The sequence below is a fragment of the Solanum pennellii genome, chromosome 3, assembly GCF_001406875.1.
Source record: "Solanum pennellii chromosome 3, SPENNV200".
NCBI lineage: Eukaryota > Viridiplantae > Streptophyta > Magnoliopsida > Solanales > Solanaceae > Solanum > Solanum pennellii.
Genome location: NC_028639.1, coordinates 72,600,569 through 72,618,525, shown reverse-complemented (window position 1 = coordinate 72,618,525; position 17,957 = coordinate 72,600,569). Strand labels below are relative to the sequence as shown.

The following is a 17,957-nucleotide window of genomic DNA, read 5'->3' as shown; positions in this document are numbered from 1 at the left end:
ATCGGAACTCCTATTCCCTATATTTTTGCATATTTTTCCTGTCATTATACGGTTCCCTTTGGCCCTCGCTTTTGAAATTGAAACTTTAAAAAATGAGTTGTTAAAATTATATTTGATTTGTTTCTAATTAAGTTATTTTGAAATAATTTATTTTTGTTATTTTATTTTTATATCAAAAATTTTAATAAATAATATTTATCTATTAATTTCAATAAGGACGGATTTAGAAAGATCCAAAGATGTCATGGGACACAATTTCGTCTAAAAAAAATTGATATATATATATAATGTTAACTTTTCTTATAAAGGGGTGTGGAGTTTAGTAGGTTAAGTATTTCAATTATTGCATGAGAGTCGTGAGTTCGAATTTGATTGTATAAAATTATGTATACGTCATGGAGTCTAACCAAATTATTTTATTTTTAAATTATTATATACTAATTTTTGAAGATAAAATTCTGATTAAATTTTCAAAAATTGATCAAATTTTATGGTCAGGCATAAAAAGAAATATCAAAATTTACAATTAAATGCTGTATAAATTTTCAAATATTTGGATTAAAAATTATTTTCCTTTATTAAAATCTATAAGTACAGCATCTTTATATTTTACTTGGTTCTTATATTACAAATAAATCAATATTTTTGTTTGTTCATTTAACAAATCAAAAAAGTTTTATTTTATTAAATAACAACATAAATTAATAGTAGCAATCAAATTTAAAGTATCATAATATTTTTTATCAAATTAATTTAATAAAATACATTCCTAGTAAAAATAAATAAATAAAAACTGTACCAAAAGTTAACTAGGTAACTATAATATTAAATGGAAGGATTAATGACTAAACATGAGTATTTAAATAATGAGAATTAAGTCTAACTAATTTATTCTTTACAAGTCTTTTTTTAATCATTGTAATAATTAATTCGTACATCTTTTAACCTCTGCCTTTTTTTTCTGCTACTATGAATTAAAAAGAATTGTGATGTGACGATAAAGACAAAATATATAGAATTTAATTCCATAACTTTGTAGTTAGGTGCGCATCTAGAGAGAAAGATTCTTTATTTTAGCCTAATTTTATTATTATTCAATAATTCACCTTTGATGTTTATGTCCTAAAAAAACGCTTTAATCTTTTAACATGTGGGGTACTTAGCGTTTAATATTATTTAGTCTAAAGTGTCAAAGAATTTTTATATAGTATTATTTTGTTAATCCGATGTGGATATCAATTTAAACTTAATTTACTGTATAATTAAGCATGTCATTATCTTTTGAGAATTTTTTTTTTCAGTTCCCTTTAAATGGAAACTTGGGACTGGGCGTATATGGTAATAAGTCGGATGACGATTTTTTTTTTATTTCTATTCAATTCAAACTCAAAACTTCTGATTAAGGATAAAAGATTATTTATCACTCCACGACAATCTCTGTTGGTGGATTCAAGAGAAAGTTCAAATACAAAAAAAAAAAATTCAAAAAGAATAAAATTAGTTGACCTGAATAATAAGATAACTTTTTTTTCTTTTATGATTTTATTTAATTACATGCCTAATAGAATAATATATTGATAAACACACCAAGAAGATAATTTTGTTATTACATTTTCATTACTCCTAAATCTTTATTATTGACTCGTTGACTGTAATAATCTCATTTATTTATTTGTTTATTTCCCTTAGCATTTTTGTCTTTTTATTTTCATAAGTACGATTTGATAGCATTATCATTTTGTGCTCCTTTTTATGTATTCTTAAATTACATCAAGTCCAATTGTGGTTTTCTTTATGATTATACAATAGATAATAGATTAATTAATCTTTCGGTTAAGATAATCTAGGTAAAATAACAAATAGTAGTTGTAATTTGATACGTTTAAGCTTAAGAAGGTTTATCCTTAAATTTATCGCACATGGATTCATGAGTAAGCTGATAAATATTTCATCATTTTTAATCAAAAATTTTATGTTATCAGTGCATAGAATAATTATATTTAATAAAGAATATTTTACCAATTAATGTAAAACTTTTCAATATAAATGTAAATAACATTAAATTATCGACCAATAAAATTAACCTTTTATCATAAATAGTTTCTAAAAAAAAAAGGTAAACACATGATATCATTGCATCTAGAAAACTTGGTTGAGAAAAATTTGCAATTGGAGTGGACATTCTGGTCAATTTAATAATGTTTTCCCTACAAGAGCTACTTAATTAATTGTTGTTACTGTTCTAACTATCCTTTAATAATGCATAATGTCACATCATATTATATATTAGTGGTGGATTATTAAACTACTAGTAAAAGTTCTCTTTCTATACTAGAACTAGAAAATGGGGAAAAATAAACTAGCTACTAGAATATCTTTGATATTCTTTAGTAGAAATCAAAATTGATTTTTTTTAATTATGTAAGAATATTTTTGGATTGATTGTCGTATTGCTTTTTAACTAGCTATGAATAATAATTATTATCTTAATAATTCATTTTTTTAACAAAATAAGAATTTTTTTTTAATATAATAATTATTAATTAGATGATCATATAAAAAAATAAACTTAAATATTTCTGTAAACTGCAGCAGAATATCGCAATTATATTTCTTCAAAAAATTAAAATAAAGTAAAAATTAGTAGATGTGCTAGTTTCAGGACCACCTCAATCAATTATCATCATGGAAAATATTTGATCGATCACCAAGAAGCTTATAGTACATTTCTCTTGCCATTATTCGAGATTTTTGTCTGTTTATACAACTACAACTAATTATATTATGTTGAATTCATACAAAGTATTTTTATAATTATATAATTAGAGACTAATATAGAATTTAGGGTCTGATATACTCCTCAACTTTGTCATTTAGAGCTGATATACCCCTCGTTATAAAAGTGACTCATATATACCTCTACTTGTAAACAAATGGCTCACATATACCCTTTTCCTCTAACGGAAATGAAAAAGAAAATAATTTTAATCTAAATTTTTATTATTTTTTTCTAAAAAATATAATCCCATATGAGTAAATTTAATTCCCGTCAAACATATTTTTTTGACTTTTTTTTGTTTCAATGACTAATTTATAATTATTATTTTGATAATCAAATTTATTTATGTTTCACTAATATTCTTGTAAAACTTATTGTAGATGACCAAATTTTTTCTTCGAATACGAAATTAAATTACAATACACAAAAAAAATAGTTTAAATTTTTTTTCTTTAAACTAAGGAATGAAAGAAAAAAATAAAATAAGAATAAGAAACTCAAATTATTATAATAAAAGAAGTCAAAAAATAATTTTTGTATGAAAAAAATTAAAATATACCTTGAATTTTGATAAAAGAATCATATATATCCCTAAATATTTTTTTTAACAAATATAAATTTAAAACTAATTTTTTAACTTCCGTTAAATGAAGGGTATATGTGAGCCATTTTGTAACGGCAGGGGTATATGTGAGCCGTTTGTATAACGGTAAGGGCATATATGAGCCACTTTTATAACGAGGGTATATCAGCTCTAAATGACAAAGTTGAGGGGTATATCAGACCTTTTTCCCTAGAATTTAAGTTTAATTGATTTTACTATTGGACTATTTATATATTTTTGAAGTTTTTGGTTCAAATTTTAATTCTTATTTATTTGTTTTTAATGAGGCAGTGGGTAGAATGAATATTTGTTTATTTTTTTCCATCTGAGACTATTTTATCCATGATTACAAACAGTGAAATTTAGTTGGGAACATCAATATAGAAAGGAACAAAAATGGAAACCCCACCATTATTTAGTGGATTTACTTTTGTCTTTGTGAGATCAAGTATTATTGATAAAATCATTTAACAGCTAGCAACGAATTGATTCGTCAAGATAAAAGAATATTTTTATGGTTTTGTAAAAGGGCAACGTGATACACACATCGATGATAAATTTAATTAATTCACAGACGTCATGACAGACGATGAATTTTACATCAGCATTTGAAATTTTTTATATTAAACTCATTATATTTTTAAAGGTATTGATTTATATAATATGCTATTTGTTGAAATTTACAAAATATTTTACACATGATTTATATCCAGCAGTAACAGTATTGGTTTACGTGAATTTGATATTGACAAGCTTCAATTGGAAGTTAGAATTTTTATTAGTAGTAATTTTTGTATTAGTAGAGTGATGAAGTGTTTTGTGATTTCTAATAAAAATATATAATTATACGATCATACGTGAAGTTTACCTAAAATTAGGGCAGTGAGGCCATTGATGAAGGGAGTTGCAATGGTACAAGAGGCATTAATGGTGAATATGAAGATCATGGCCTACATTCCCTTTCTAGTATTTTTTTTTGATTAGCACCAAGGTCAAATTAATTGCGATAGCTTTGCAGATGTTACATATTATATAGCAAGCCAACCACTTATTTCTTCTTTAATAATGCCTTTGTATACTGTAATAGTATATTTTTTTCCCCTCGGTTGTAATTTTTTTTTTTTTGTTTTTCTTCGGTGTCTTGGAGCCTACATTAGAGCACATCAAGACCATTCAGAGATGACACTCCTAACATGATTTTTTCTATACTTAGAATTTAGACCTGAGAGCTTTGATTAAGAGTGAAACAAATGCATCACAATTTATGTTGGTCCTTTTATTTTTTTGTACTAATTAGTAGTGGTGGAATGAGAGTACTTTAAAAGAAAAAAATAAAACTCGACACATGAGTATAAATATATGTGTGATATTGTAACAAATACATATTAAACGACTCTTAAGATGTATTTGCTTTTTGCTTTGAAACACCAATGTTTTCTTTCAACAAAAACTTTAACGTATTATATTAAAAGATAATAGACCTTTTTTTGTTAAAGCTGGATGATCTTGTGGGCTGATCCCGTCTCATTGGGCTCAAATATTTCCTGAAAGCCCATCCAGGGTTGTTTCGGCGTTTTTGATACGATTTATAACGAAAATATTTTTTTGAAAAATAAATAGATTCTTACTTATTTTTTTAGTATCTTAAAAATAAATAAAAAAATATTATATCAAATATAATTGTATTTTATCTAACAAAACAAAATGGAGGTAGGATGAAAACGAGAATCGGGATAAGGGAGATTGTCAAGGGGTGAAAGGTTGGAGGAATAGGACGGGTGGAAAGGAGACAATCAACTTGAAATGTAACTTATGACGAATAGCGGAAGTAATTTTTCTCATTGAAAAGGAATTTGTTTTCTGAGAGACTAACTAAATATGATAAATCTGAAAAGAACTATGAAAATAAATGTTTTTATTTGGAATTTTGAAAAATAATATAGAAAATTAGAATCTTCTTTTTTTTCTCGGCAGACTCTGTGCCCGGGAGGAAACCGTATGCTGCTTCAGCTTCTGTTTCGGCCAAATACGAAATCACGCCGGATAACAGGTATCGTCATCTCCGACTACCAGAGCTCAGATTTTCTTATTGAGTTCAAAACCCTAGGTTTTCTATGCTCCATGCCTTCTGTTTGATTGATTGAAATTGAAAAAAAAAAACGTTAATTTTAGGTCGAGTAGCGTATTAATTTCTCACATGTTCATGTTTGTCTCTTCTAACAGTGTATCTTGTTGGATTTAAGTAGATAATGCTTGATATCTCCAAAATAAACTAGTTAATCCTTTACTTAATGACTACCTAGGTTTTTGAGGAATTGGAATACTGCAATGAATCCGTTGACGCTAGTGAAGCGTATTCAAAATATTAATGCAAAAGAAGCATCTTTAGGGATCTCCGATCAGGCATCCTGGCATGCTAGATACAAAGATTCAGCTTATGTATTTGTTGGCGGAATTCCTTTTGACCTCACTGAAGGTGATCTCCTAGCTGTTTTCGCCCAGTAAGTCATCTTACTCTTTTTGCATTTCTCATGCCTTGCCCACTTTGTTTTGTTTTCATCTAATAGAAGCGTCTTATGGGTTCTTCGATGTTAATTAGGTATGGGGAGGTTGTTGATGTCAATCTTGTTAGAGATAAAGGTACTGGCAAGTCAAAGGGTTTTGCTTTTGTTGCTTATGAGGATCAAAGGAGTACGAATCTCGCTGTGGGTATGTCTCTTTCTCTCTCTTTCTTTTCTTCATTTAGCTTCAACCTTAAAAGAATTTCTAGTGCTTGATTTATCATTTTTTTAACTGATGATAAGCTTTTAGATAAGGTTACTTTATTCAACATATTTTGGCTAGGTAACTCACTTTTTTGGTATTGAACTTGTAGATAACTTAAACGGTGCTCAGATCCTGGGTAGAATAATCAGAGTCGATCATGTTACCAACTATAAAAAGAAAGAAGAAGAGGATGAAGAGACAGAGAGGAAAAAGAGGGAGGAGCGAGGGGTCTGTCGTTCTTTCCAGAGGGGTGAATGCAATCGTGGTGCTGCTTGCAAGTTCTCTCACGATGAGAAGGTTTGTTCTTAGTCTTTCCTTTTGTTCATGTATATTGTCTTGTTTCTTTATATGTCATCTTCTATGTAATGTTATTGTTATTATTATTATTTCGGTTGTGATAGTAGTTTGGGAAGTGTAGTCACTTCTGAATTTGTATAATGCATGTTGCTTTGGTTCAGTCTGTGTATTGTAGTTTGTGCAAGTTGAGTTCAACAGCAGTATCTAGACATATGCTTTACCAGGAGGTAATAGTTGCAACAGCTTCTTCAAATGTATGACTGAATATGTTAGGGATGGCTAACACACTCCTCTGTCGGTTTAGAACAAAAACACACACACACACACACTCCTCTGATGATTTTGACTTTGACATGTGTATTGGAGAAAACACCAACATACCCGGTGTAATCCCCGTGTAATCCCAGTGTTCTGGGAGAAGATGATCGAATATCGCTTAGGATTGTGTAATTCTTCATATCATTGCATTTAGGTGGTAACATTCCCATTTCATAGAACTTCAGTCAGAAAGGTAGTGAAACCCAATAGTCCTAGTTTTGACCAATATCTTGAGCAAGCTGTTGAATGTTGAAATGAGATTTATTTGTTCTCCTGCACTCAAGGGTGTGAGTAGTGAGTAGCAGTCAATGAACTGGAATGAAAACTAAAGGAGATAAAATTTTAACAGTCTTTTGTTCCATAGTTAGGAGTTTTTATCATTACCTCATTAGGAAATTGGGTTATCTTTCTTATGATCTTCGGTCTTAACTGCTGCTAGTTTCCTTGCATAGCACAATTTTTCTAGCTTTCTTTTGGAGAAGCAGCGCCTTTGTCTTTCAAAATTGTCTGCTGATTATTCTCTTGAAGTTTTACTAAACTAAGATGATCATACGAGTTTCCTGTAAAAATGAAACAGGAAAGCAGATTTTTTCTTTTCTCACAATGCTCTGTTATCTCTTGACCCTCTTTCTCCATTTGGAGATTTCAGCTTTCTAAACTTTTAAGACATCTTTTATATATTTAGGGTACTAAAAGTCATTTTGTTTTTGCCTTTAGAGAGCTGCAAACACAGGTTGGGGTGCTGAGGAAGATCGAAGTTCGAGATGGGCCCATGATAAAGCTGAAGATTCTAAGAAGGATGGAAGATCTGGCCAATGGGGTCGGCCTCCTCGGCCTGACTACAAGGAAGAGGTCAAAGTCTCTGATAAAGATCCAAGAAATTCTAAAGCAAAAATTACTGATGTAGAAAGGCATGAGCAGAGATATTCGACTGCAAGAGATCATTACAAGAGAGATTCAACTGCAAGAGATCACTATAAGAGAGATGTCGAGCAGCACAGGTCAGAGCGGAAGGAAAAGGGAAGTAATTACAAAGAAGATGATCTGGATAGGTCACATGTGGAGAGAAGATCTAGGCGGTATGATGATGTACAAGACTCGGGGGAAGCTATTGGGAGAAAATCTAGGAGGCATGATGATGTGATCTCAAAGGAATACGATGATAGGAAAGACGAAAGAAGACAAAAAAGATATGAATCTGAATCTTATCATACAGAAAAAAGAGAAAGCAGGGAAATGGAGAAACGATCTCGCCTCCACCGTGATGGACGGGATGAAGAAGATCGGAGGCAAAGATCACATAGATGATGGTCCCCTGATTTATGACTTCAGCTTTATGCCTTGCACTGGTGCTTAGATGACTATTGAATTGTATGAAATTTGCTACTTCAGTTCCAATTTCAAGTACAATGCCATATCTGACAGCCAAGGTGATCTACCTATATACAAGAAAGAGCTGTCTCAGAAAGGTGCCACCTGAATCGGAATCTCGGCCTCTTGTGCTCTATACTAAACAAGGGATGGCGAGTATTAGCATCTCAAATATTTCGGTGCATTTAAATATGTTGCTGGAAGGATACAAGTTGCCATTTACTGTGCTTATAAGCTGATTCTCCATTTTGGCTTGAAAGAACAAAATATTCCGTTACATTTGATTTGGTCTTCTTAAAGTTTCCATGATACTCAGCTTCTTCGAACGTGAGATCCCATTTTGACCTGTCACATTGTTGTAGAACTTGATAATTCACTAATTTTCAGTGCGATACCTATTAGCTTTACCTGCTCTATAAGTTTAGTGCATTTATTTTGATTACTGGCCCTTGTTTTTTGGTTTGTTTGTCATTATGATCAAACTGCAACCAGTTGTCTAGTTACTTTTTTGCGTTAGCTTTTACAGTTGTAGGTGACCAACAACACAAAGGTATGACATTGCACATGGTACAGTTGTTTTGCTGGACTCAAGTCTGAAGCTTTTATTATGTTGAGGTACAGTTGAGGTACAGACTGAATTCTGGTCCTTGAATAAAAGGACAAAGTCATCATTTGTCAGCTTAAAAATATCAAGCACATTGCACTGTTTTGAACTAGAACATGAGTTATTAGAAGACTAACATTGAGAAACAAGGATAGAATTATGCTGACAAATGAGGCATCTTTATCAGCAATACTACGCAGTGCAGAGGCAAGAATTGATTCGAAAGAAATTTGATTTTGCATCCACACTTAAAGACAGTCTTTTTCCCCAGAAATGACTCCAACATGACCAATCCTCTAGCTTAATCCTAGTGCCCATCTTTTTTTTCCATCAAGCAATGAACGGAAAAAGGACTCCAATAAACAACTGAAGAAACAGAGAGAAGAATGACTAGAGGTTTAAAGAACAGCTTCAAAGATCAGAAAATAAATTTCCGAACTCTCGAGTCCTGTCATGTCAAACCATGTCTATTCTAACAACTCCGAGTGATATCCAACAGCAGTTCACAGAACACTGTTTGTGCATCTTCCTTCGACAACAGTACAAAATTCTCTCATCTTACATCAACCGAAAGAGAACAAACAAACAAATCTTTGATATCAGTGCAACAGATCCTGCAATCGACTGTTGTCATCCGGAATTAGATATCAGCGTCAAGAAAGCTCGCGGAAAGCGTAACCTGCAAAGGAGAGACATAGTGGTGTCAGACTCTCACAATACTATCACAATGCAAACAAGAACAATAAAATCAACAACGATCAGGACTACCCTAAAATCATCCCTCAGTGAAGCACCTCATCAAGTGTCATAGCCCTAAATGATAATGTTGGATAATGATATACACATTTTAACAAGAATCACAAACCAATCACCAACCAAATCCTCAGTAACATCAATTTGATGGCCAAGGCTCCACCAATGTTCAATAAACTATCAAGCTGGATGGTCATCGAGAATTTTATAATGAAAGATAATGCTAGCTACCCCCCGAGAATTCACTACGTCCATCTCCTAGAGATTATTCTTTGGAAAGTAAATGATCTCTAAAATTTAATTCATTTAGAATTCAAAAGAAACAACAGCAGCAGTATGATCAATGACCAGATGAGATCCCAGAAGGTAAGAGAGAATGTCGTTTTTCAATGTCCATGTCAGATTCGGTGGGGAAAAGACATCAATAACTCAATCATTTATCAGATCAATTAGAAAAAAGACTGCACTATGCAGTCAACAACGGATGGAGAACTTGAATGTCTAGGCCAAATGAAGATGCACCACAATGTCAAACAACTCAAATGATTTAAGTATACAGTTTGATCTTTACATCCATGATGAACATAATAACAAACATCCTGCAGAGTTAATCATTCCCTTCTCATATTATGTTTCCCAAACATCACAAGTATAGACCCCCCCCTCCCCCTCTTTGCAACACTTCTTCGACATGTTCTCAGAGTTCAAAAAACTTAAGTCCTATTGCAATTAATACTGGCGTCTGAACTACAAAATGTTAGTAATTGTTGTGCCTTCCCGTATACTGCAATCTTTTTCCTCTAGTAAGTAATAGATATATTAATAGAAACTTATTCCAGTATAACACAACCGACCTCACATACAAAAAGAACAGAAACGTAGCTTGTGCTTGACATGTACCTTTTCACCAAGTTTGAATGGAGGAAGACCCTTATAAGGGCATGTACCGCAACGGAAAGCATCACCTAGACCACACTGTAAACATAGAAGATGTCACCCAAAAAAAAACAATTAAAAAGAGAACCAAATGCAAAAACTTAAAAGGAAGATCGAGAATGATAAGGACGAAGAAAGAAACCAACTAGTTGTTCAGTTGTCTACTAATCACACAATAAACATCAATCAATTAACGAATACACAAATTTGGCAATATTGACAATTGGCATGCACTTGGTTTGAATTTACCAGCAGAAACTACTTAACTAATGTACTCAGTACTATAAAACTGGAGTGCTTTAGAGCTTGAAATAAGAAAATGAAATAGGAACAACCACATTGGTCGGACCGAGATAGTGTCCAATGAAACACATGATTGTTATCATTTGTTATTTAGTTCCCTTTCTTACATCCATAGCAGCCAATTCTTTTTTTGCATTTTATAGGGATCAGAAGGAACCATGATACTGACTCGCGGGTGGAAATATCATACTTCCCTTGCTTCTCAAAGGGATCTACTAGTTAGGCAAAAAGAGTAATCAACTATAAGACAATATCGATATAGAAGAAACCATACACTGCCACAAGCAGACTGAGGATTATCCAGTTGTTCAGCAGTTGGCCCAAGTTGCACTTTAGTCTCTGCTTCAGCACGTCCGCACGAACAATTTTTGCATGCTTTCTTTGTTTTTCCAACTTCACAATCCCCAACTACACCAGCAAGTGAGCAACAAATTGAGTTCAATCTACTACTGATAAAACTAATAATGTCAGAGATAAACAAACTTATTGCACTTCTCTTACCATTTGGCAATTGAGGTTTCTTCAGATCTTCTTCAGTGAGAAGGCTATCCTCATCAATGAGATCTGAATCATCATCAATCTGAACTTTCGGTAAACTTTTCGTGATTTTCTTGATAGAGAAGGATGAACCAACTTTCCATGAAGGTTTCTTTGCTGTTATCTGTTGACAGATTAAATCAGCCATAAGTCGTATCAATAACTTCAAGGCTTTTTTATACATTTTTTATACAACATCTGTGCCCCAATCCCAACTTAACTGGGGTTGGCTCTGTGAATCCTCTAATTGCATTCCACTTCATCTGGGCACATTTCATTTGACTACTCGATTAATCATTCAGAACAGGTGGAGGTTCTCTAAAACTAGGGATTCTCTAGATCTCAATGTTGGGACCATCATAGAATATTGAACCGACCCAAAAAGACTACTATCAAACACTAGATACTGTCACTATGAAGATTAACTTCAAGACTTTTAAAGAACATCAGTGTATAAGAGGGCCACACCAATAACAATAAAACCACAGGTCGCAGTTGAAAACTGAATAAAGATCAAACCGTATTATCACTTCAGTGCCTAGAGTAGCAGCACACCTATATAAAGCCATGGACGACTCTAATGCCATGAAAAAAGCTGTTAAGAATCTTATCAAAACTTCTTTATTTATAAAGTGAGGTGTTATCACAGTTTAAAACAAGGAAAGTAACATTGAAGTGGCGAGCATGCGGAGGAAGAAAAGAAGCAAGATATAAGGCACATGGATGAAATACTAACCACGATAGAGTGGCCGGCTTCAGATGACTGGGCATCAGAGAATCCAGCCAACAATAACTTGCGCTCGTGGGTGGAGTTTGCCTGCTATACCGAAAGGACAGTTCAGAGCCCACACAAGTTCTCCACGGAAAAAGTTATGTACAAAGAGACATTTCACACACCTTCGAGACTGATTGAGAACTTAGGCTAAGTAGGACTGTTCCACCTGGCTTCAACACTCTTGAGATGTCCCCACACATTTTATCACTAGGAAACTCGAGGGACCTGCAGATGAGAGCAACAATATCCCTAGATGCAGACTCCACTGATGTCAGACCTGTAATAACCAGATTTTAACACAGGAAAAAAGAATACATCATCTGGCCAAGGGACAAGCACTTACCAGATAGAGTTACAAGATGATTAAGTAGAGGTCGCAGAGAGGGAAAACAGAAAGGAAAAAAAGACGAGTTTGCACTCTTTCCTAACCAACTTGAGAACTTCTTTCTCCACACATGCTTCTCTCTCTCTCTCTCACACACACACACACAAAGAAAACAAAAAAAAAGTTCATGGTTTAAAGGCGTACTTATGGTAAAGAAGAGCACCTATTTTCTTCTGTTTCCTAACCAATAGCAATCTTTTTTTGATAGGTGTAAACATTGCAACAAACTTTTTCTTTGATAGTATAAAAACATAGGAACAAACTTAAGAAGCCAAGAGAATCATAAAATCCATATAGATGCACATCCCAAAAATGAAGAGATAAACATCCGACTGCTGAAAAAGAAGTGAGCAGAATATTGACACAGAAAACAAAACGAGTCACTCGTGATCACAGCATAAGCAAGCTAGAGAAGTATCACTTAGCAGACATCAAGGAGATTATTTTACTCTGGGTTGAAGCTTGAGTTACAATCATAGGGTCCAACTTCTCAACTCCCTCTTTCTTCAAGATACTGATGGCATTGTATACCACGCTAATTGGTACCATAACATCCTCGACAAGCACCAATATACTACCATCTCCAACTTGACCGTCCTACAAAAGAATGAAAACCCGAATTTAGAGAAAAAACAATCATACATCCCCAAAACTAAAAGATAGAACAAGTTTGCAACATTTACATCTCATGGAACCGTGTTAGCAAGAAAACAACCCACTCCACCTTCCCCTAAAGAAGTGGCAAAATGACCAAATTGAGGCTCAAACCAGGAAAATAGTTCAATTTCTTTTATACTACCACAATTTTATGCTGTAGGTACATAAATGCAACACCCTAACACTAGAATCTTGAAAAGGAGGTTAGTTTACCCATGCGAATACACAAACATAGGCATGTGAAGATCGCTCATTAACTAATGATGAGCCTATCACAATAAATTGACCTAACTGTGTACATTCCAATTCGGAACAAGAACTGATAAGAGATAAACATTTAGCACATACAAATTACTTCTGCCCATTGATTTTAACCTAATAAAGTTCTACACAAACTCACGATAAAAAGAAAATAAATACGAGCTCTAGAAACACTGGAAACATGGAAAGTTCAATTTCGAAAGAAAGAACAAATACAAGAAACTCACCATACTGAATAAGAAAACAGTTGAATCGGAAATACTAAAAAACTTCAGGCGATGGATGATCGGAGATCGGAGTTGTGCGGCGGTGAAGTCAGAAGTGCCGGTCAAAAGTGGACAAATGTATCTGCTTTTTATTTGTCTTCAAACCTATTTATACTTTTCTCTTTCTATAAGTTTGTCGACTACCGCCTTTGCACTAGGTTATAACCGACTTCAACTAATTGGGTCGGGTCTAAACATTTATCTCACCTTATTTTGTGTTTATATTTTAATAGGGAAAATGCACAAGTAACCTCTTGTTCGAAATTTTAGAGATACATTTATACTATAATATCTTATTACTTTTGTAAATTTATTTTATAAGTAATCTTTTACTTTTTTTTTCGACCTACGTGACACTAATTTGAAAAAAAAAGTCAATTACTGTTGAATCCACAAGATAGTGCCATGTAGGCCCAAAAGGGTAGAAAATTATTAATAAAATAAGTTCAGGGGTAATAAGACCTTAGTATAGTATAAGTGTGTCTGTGAGATTTCGAGCATAGGTTGAGGGGTACTTGTGCATTATCCCTATTTTAATATTTTGATTTATTCAAATATTACTTTTTCTATCATTTTTTTTTTTGGATACATAAGTTTAAATTTATGAGATACATATATTTGTCGAATTTTAAAATAAAGATATATATTTCATTTATTTAAATTTATTAGTTATAACGAATTTCTTTAACCAGATGTGTAATTGAGGATTTTCAATATACTTGAACAATTAAATCTGGAAATTTAAATTAATTAAATCGCTATCCAGCAATATATCTATGTGTAATTAGATTTATTTTATTATTTTTAAAATAATAAATTTATTAATATTATTAATAAAAAACAAAAACATATTAATTTCATACATTATATTCGAAAACATGTATCTCAAATAAATATAAAAATAGCTAAATACATTGTAATAACATAACAAATATGATAATATTAAGATACATGATAAAAGACTAGATACATATCACAAGATTCAGATACATGACCGAACAAATTGTGTCAAATACATGCGTAAATTTCTAATAATACGTAAAATCTCCGTATATTAATTAGATGTATACACACTTAATAAGATACTCTATTAAAACTAGATACATATAATTGATATTAGTAATGTATTAAATATAGTATAAATTTAAGGAATCCCATAGTGTAATACAATAATTACATTCTGTCCCGACAAATTTAGTATTTACTAATAATTCCTTAAAATTGTTGTGGCGTGATATATTAGTATGTTGTGATACATGGTAAATGGTACACAATAACTTAAAACTGTTAAGATTAAAAGGGGAAAAAAAGGGAATATTTAAATTTGTTATCTAAATCAGCTTAAATTACGGTAACAGTTCATTAATAAGCATTAATTCAGCACGTAATTGGATAACAATTTCAAATTTTGAAAATTCAAGATTAAATCAAAACACTACTTTTGATGTTTAAACGCAAATATAATTAATCAATCCTAGTTTTAAGGGAGGTGGATATGAATTGTGTTTTCAATAATATATGATATAAAATATTAAAAGTGATGATATATGTAATTGTTTGAAAATAGAGGTAAAATTAGTATATAGGATAATGATGTATGTCTAATAAAATAGTTTATTATTAGTGATCCAAAAATATATTTGACTTTTTCTCTTTGAAATTTAAGATTTACATTTGTTAAGAGAATGAAAGAAAGGCCAAGAGAGTTTTGAGATTTAAGATCGCCAAGAGATAGAAAGAAAGACCAAAAGAGTTTTGAGATTTAAGATTGCTAAGAGATTGGAATAAAGACCAAGAGAGTTTTGAGATCGCTAAGCAAGTGAAAGAAAGACTAAGAGAGTTTTGAGAAGGCTTTGTATATTATTTTACAACTTGTTTGGATTGCTTGTTTCAAAGGTTGAATGATTTACAAATAAGAGTCCTCTATTTATACTACTACTTCCTAAGGCTAAAGTATAAATAAAAATTACGACACAAGTCTCTACTTATTTATAATTTAGTTCCTCTTCTAAAATACTAGTCTATAGAAATTTAAAGTTTTCTAAGATATTTTCTAATGCATTCTAGAGTCATCTATTAAAAGATTTAGAAAATTCTAGAATTTTCCACTAACCTCTCCATAACTCTACATTCTTGCGGCTCTTCATTTTTATGCCAAATTTGAAGGTTAATGTAGCGGGTCATGACACATAGTTTAGAAGAACTTATATCAATTAACTAGATACTTTTATATCAGTTATCAAAATAAAACTTATATTAAGCTTTGTCTCAGCCTCATCGAAATTGATTCATCATAGTATTAATACTTTTACTGTTAAAGAATGACAAAAAGTCCCAATGGTTAATGAGATGTGTGGATTCTTTATAAGCTTGGACAATTTTCTTCCCTTAAAGCTAGCTTTTGGGGTGTGAGTTAAGCCTAAGACCTAATTTAACATGGTATCAGAGCAGGACCGTCTCACCCAATGTTGGGGCCCCAAAAATCAAAATTGTCCACATATCAGATGCTAAGCACAAGTCGGACATCAATGGTTAATGAAATAGAAAACTAACTTTTGAGATGTGAGTTAAGCATTAGAACTAATTTAACATTTACTATATTGGTTGTTATTTTGGATTTGTTTTAATTTGTTCGTTATTTTTATAGGTGAGGTGGGAACTCTCAGTGGAACATATTATATTTCAATTAAAGTTAGCTAGATTGGGTGTTAAATAACTTATACTAGTTTTTTTTTAAAAATAAAAAAATAAAAAAATGAATTTTAGTATATATAAGGCAAAAAGTCCTAGGAGAGTATGATGTCTCCTTGGCCTAAACTAATATTAACCTCATTTTCCCTACAAATCAGCTGTATTTGACACTCACACACCATCCTCCTAACAAATCTTCCATTCTCTTCTCACATATAATCTAGGTAAAAAATTTACCCACATCAACTCTAAAAATACGTGATATATATTTGTCCATAAATATTTAATCTCTTCTAGTTATAATAATAATAATAATAATGTATTATTATGATGTTATTAAATCATTTTACTATAGTAAATTTTAGTGTAAATACCCTTGGCAGCAATTACCATGAAGCCTCCAACATCTCCATTGAAGATGAACAAGGACTCTGTTTACATCAAAAAATCCCCTTCATCCTCATTCCTAAACCAGCATCGTCCCGTTATAATTTATACTCATTCCCCCAAAATAATTCATACGAATCCCTGTGATTTTAGGGCATTAGTCCAAAAACTCACTGGTCTTTCCAGTCATAATTCTGACCCAAATACTAATTATCATGACAACAACAGTTGCGATGCCGGGATTAATTCCTCATCAGCTGCCATTTTTGATCCGCTTAACACTAATCAAGATACAAATAATATCGGAATTAATTCATGCTGCATCCCTCAGGAACGAGCCATTTTTGATCTGCCTCACACTATTGATGAAAATGAAAATGAAGATACTGACTTGGATTTCTTGTATTCAGCTTCTTATGAACCACTCTGTAATTATACCGATTCTTTCTACTTCAAATAGATTTTTTAGGACTATTTTTTGTTTGAGGTGTAATAAATGTTCGATATTCCCGTTTTGATTTCAGGGGAATGCATGCAGTATTCATTTAATCATCTATACTTGCTTTTGTTTTATCATCAAGTTAATAATATACCTTTCCTTCTTTGTAACTAGACAATTTTTATTGTTGATATGAGGAGCAACTTCACGAGAACATTGTGAAAGAGAAAGTGGTAATACCTGAAATGACATATGTTGGAGCTTCAACTTCACGAAGACATTATCAAAGGGGAAGTGGTGGAACCGGAAATGACATTCTTTGGAGCTTTGAGTCCTGTTGGAGTCTTGACCCGTGACTCACGATTCAGGACATAAGTAAATTTCATTTCTCGTACATCCACAAGTCACATATAAATGCTTTAAAGTTCGATCGGAACATTATGAAAGGGTAAGTGGTGGTACCAAAAATGACATTCGCTGGAGCTTCGAGTCCTATTGGAGTCTTGACCCATGACTCACAATTCAGGACATAAGTAAATTTCATTGCTCGTACACTCACATATAAATGCTTTAAAGTCCGATGGAAGTCTTGGCCAGGCATAATTAAATTCCATTTATCGTGCACTCGTATAAATGCTTTATTTTAGCCGAGGATCTTTCAAATATCTCTACCAATAAAGGTAAATCTACCCACACCATTCCTACTCATGCTCCACATTGGGATTACATCGGATAAGATGTTTTATACTCTTTATATGGCTGTGAATGATTTTGCAGTTGAAATTTCACTGAGAACAATAAGATCATCAAAGGAGAAGATAATGATGA

The 17,957-nt window shown here is 32.1% G+C and overlaps 2 protein-coding genes across 5 annotated transcripts; one reads left to right on the top strand and one right to left on the bottom strand.

Annotated features, from left to right (window-relative positions):
* Positions 1 to 5,303: 5,303 nt before the first annotated feature.
* On the top strand, positions 5,304 to 8,577 carry LOC107012368 (zinc finger CCCH domain-containing protein 25). The gene is made up of 5 exons (XM_015212193.2): positions 5,304 to 5,433; positions 5,687 to 5,884; positions 5,983 to 6,092; positions 6,259 to 6,446; positions 7,482 to 8,577. Exons 2-5 carry the CDS (start codon positions 5,712 to 5,714, stop codon positions 8,070 to 8,072), a joined length of 1,062 nt encoding a protein of 353 aa, XP_015067679.1. The 5' UTR covers positions 5,304 to 5,433; positions 5,687 to 5,711; the 3' UTR covers positions 8,073 to 8,577.
* Positions 8,578 to 8,860: 283 nt separating this feature from the next.
* LOC107012370 (anamorsin homolog) lies at positions 8,861 to 17,509 on the bottom strand. 4 transcript variants are annotated; one of them, XM_015212195.2, is made up of 8 exons: positions 17,370 to 17,509; positions 12,878 to 13,025; positions 12,166 to 12,320; positions 12,005 to 12,088; positions 11,233 to 11,392; positions 11,006 to 11,139; positions 10,393 to 10,467; positions 8,861 to 9,418 (listed from the first exon to the last, which is right to left on the bottom strand). In XM_015212195.2, exons 1-8 carry the CDS (start codon positions 17,379 to 17,381, stop codon positions 9,380 to 9,382), a joined length of 807 nt encoding a protein of 268 aa, XP_015067681.1. In that variant the 5' UTR covers positions 17,382 to 17,509; the 3' UTR covers positions 8,861 to 9,379. The 4 variants fall into 4 exon arrangements, with proteins under 4 accessions (XP_015067681.1, XP_015067682.1, XP_015067683.1 ...); XM_015212196.2 differs by having other exon boundaries at positions 12,005 to 12,085; positions 17,370 to 17,507; XM_015212197.2 differs by lacking the exon at positions 17,370 to 17,509 and adding an exon at positions 13,574 to 13,730.
* Positions 17,510 to 17,957: the final 448 nt, after the last annotated feature.

Bases quoted from the DNA above. Each gene is read 5' to 3' on its own strand.
- LOC107012370 (XM_015212195.2), bottom strand. The intron at 12,089-12,165 runs GTGTGTGAAATG...CTTTCGGTATAG, and splicing joins GTTCTCAATCAGTCTCGAAG to CAGGCAAACTCCACCCACGA. The intron at 10,468-11,005 runs GTATGGTTTCTT...CTATGTTTACAG, and splicing joins CTCAGTCTGCTTGTGGCAGT to TGTGGTCTAGGTGATGCTTT.
- LOC107012368 (XM_015212193.2), top strand. From the start codon at position 5,712: ATGAATCCGTTGACGCTAGTGAAGCGTATTCAAAATATTAATGCAAAA. The intron at 5,885-5,982 runs GTAAGTCATCTT...GATGTTAATTAG, and splicing joins CTCCTAGCTGTTTTCGCCCA to GTATGGGGAGGTTGTTGATG. The intron at 6,447-7,481 runs GTTTGTTCTTAG...TTTTGCCTTTAG, and splicing joins AGTTCTCTCACGATGAGAAG to AGAGCTGCAAACACAGGTTG.